The 1,337-nt window shown below is 43.0% G+C and overlaps 2 protein-coding genes across 2 annotated transcripts; both read left to right on the top strand.

Moving 5' to 3' along the window:
* Positions 1-221: 221 nt before the first annotated feature.
* On the top strand, positions 222-497 carry Pmar_PMAR008070 (hypothetical protein; the record flags this gene model as incomplete). The annotated part of the gene is made up of 2 exons (XM_002778759.1): positions 222-336; positions 367-497. 2 exons carry the CDS (start codon positions 222-224, stop codon positions 495-497), a joined length of 246 nt encoding a protein of 81 aa, XP_002778805.1.
* A 433-nt stretch (positions 498-930) lies between these two features.
* Positions 931-1,287, top strand: Pmar_PMAR008069 (hypothetical protein; the record flags this gene model as incomplete). Its single annotated transcript, XM_002778758.1, has 1 exon — positions 931-1,287. A coding segment is annotated over one exon (357 nt), but the record flags the coding sequence as incomplete, so codon positions are not given.
* Between the last annotated feature and the right edge of the window lie 50 nt (positions 1,288-1,337).

Genomic DNA, 1,337 nt, shown 5'->3' with positions numbered 1-1,337 from the left:
GAGATATTCGATAGTAAGTGTGCAGTAGAGTTATGGCATCCACTACTAGCATTCGAGCTTAAGAGGAGTCTACTTTGGCGTATGGTCTCCTTACTGGTTATGAACCTCCCGAAGATCATCATAAAGATTGGTATTATACTTGTCATGATTTATTACAAGTAGAGACGGCCCTAGTAGCACCAGCACATGGATTCGATAGTGTATGGGATTATTATAGGGCAATGAGTGCTGATGATGATGGTAGATGTGAAGATATTGCCGTACCAACCCTAATCATACATGCTGTAGATGATCCTGTTATACATGTTGATTCAGCTGGTCCAAGGTTCAAGGATAGTAGTAATAGGTCTCCATATCTGTATGCAGTCATTACCCCTACTGGTGGTCATGTTGGTTGGCCTCAAGGATGGTTACCATGGACTCAGGGCTTCGGATGGATATCTAATACGGCCCTTGATTTTGCTGAGACAGTTGCGGCTGATAAGTATGCTGATTGATGTACTCATTTATGTTCTCATTGACTGTATCTAGTACGGTTATTAATATATGTGTTATTGTGTTATCTCATCTACAATGTATCACAGTTTTGCCACCTTCGATGATGCCTTTATCATCAATGCCGCCTCGACGGTCATCAGAAGGTAGTAGTCGATCGAGACCCAACATGTCAGTAACCAAGTTCTGGGATGCTGTATCTGCTAACACTCATTCAACTTCCCAAGGTAGTCCTACTATCAAACAAGATCCACGAAGGCGACGACCACGGCCTTGGTGGGTTATAATATCCATCTTGAGACTGTCTATAGAGGCGTGTCGATGGTTAATCATTCCTCTATTGGGGTTAGCACCACTACTAATGAGGCCCTTTACTCTCCCAGCCCTTATAGTATGTCTAGTTTTAGCTACTTATTTGGTGGTTACTGGTGATAGATATCGTCCTAATGGTAAAGCTACACCAGGTATAGAGGGCCACACTGAAGGCACCCAGTTTGGTAAACTAATAGAAGAGCTGCTAGAGTCTAGAGCAAGAGCCTTCAAGCCAACACCATATGCTGCTATCAATGGTCATCTGGCTACTGCTATACCTTATCTTACTTATCATTATAAGAAGCCTAATCTCAAGAGGAGATGGATGTACACTATCGATGGACAATCTGTGGCATTAGATTGGTGTCTTCCTCCTCCTACAGGCAATGTAAAGGGTATAGTCATTGTTTTAGCTGGTATTAATGGTAGCTCTACGGAGAGTTATGTATGTGATCTCATAGAGAAGGCCACCTCCCAAGGGTATGCTGTATGTTGTTTGATAAGTAGAGGGGCGTGTGGTACGACAGTGG

This window comes from Perkinsus marinus (assembly GCF_000006405.1).
Source record: "Perkinsus marinus ATCC 50983 genomic scaffold scf_1104296948174, whole genome shotgun sequence".
Lineage (NCBI taxonomy): Eukaryota > Perkinsozoa > Perkinsida > Perkinsidae > Perkinsus > Perkinsus marinus.
The sequence above is the reverse complement of the archived record's forward strand: the minus strand, read 5'-3'. Positions and strand labels throughout refer to the sequence as shown.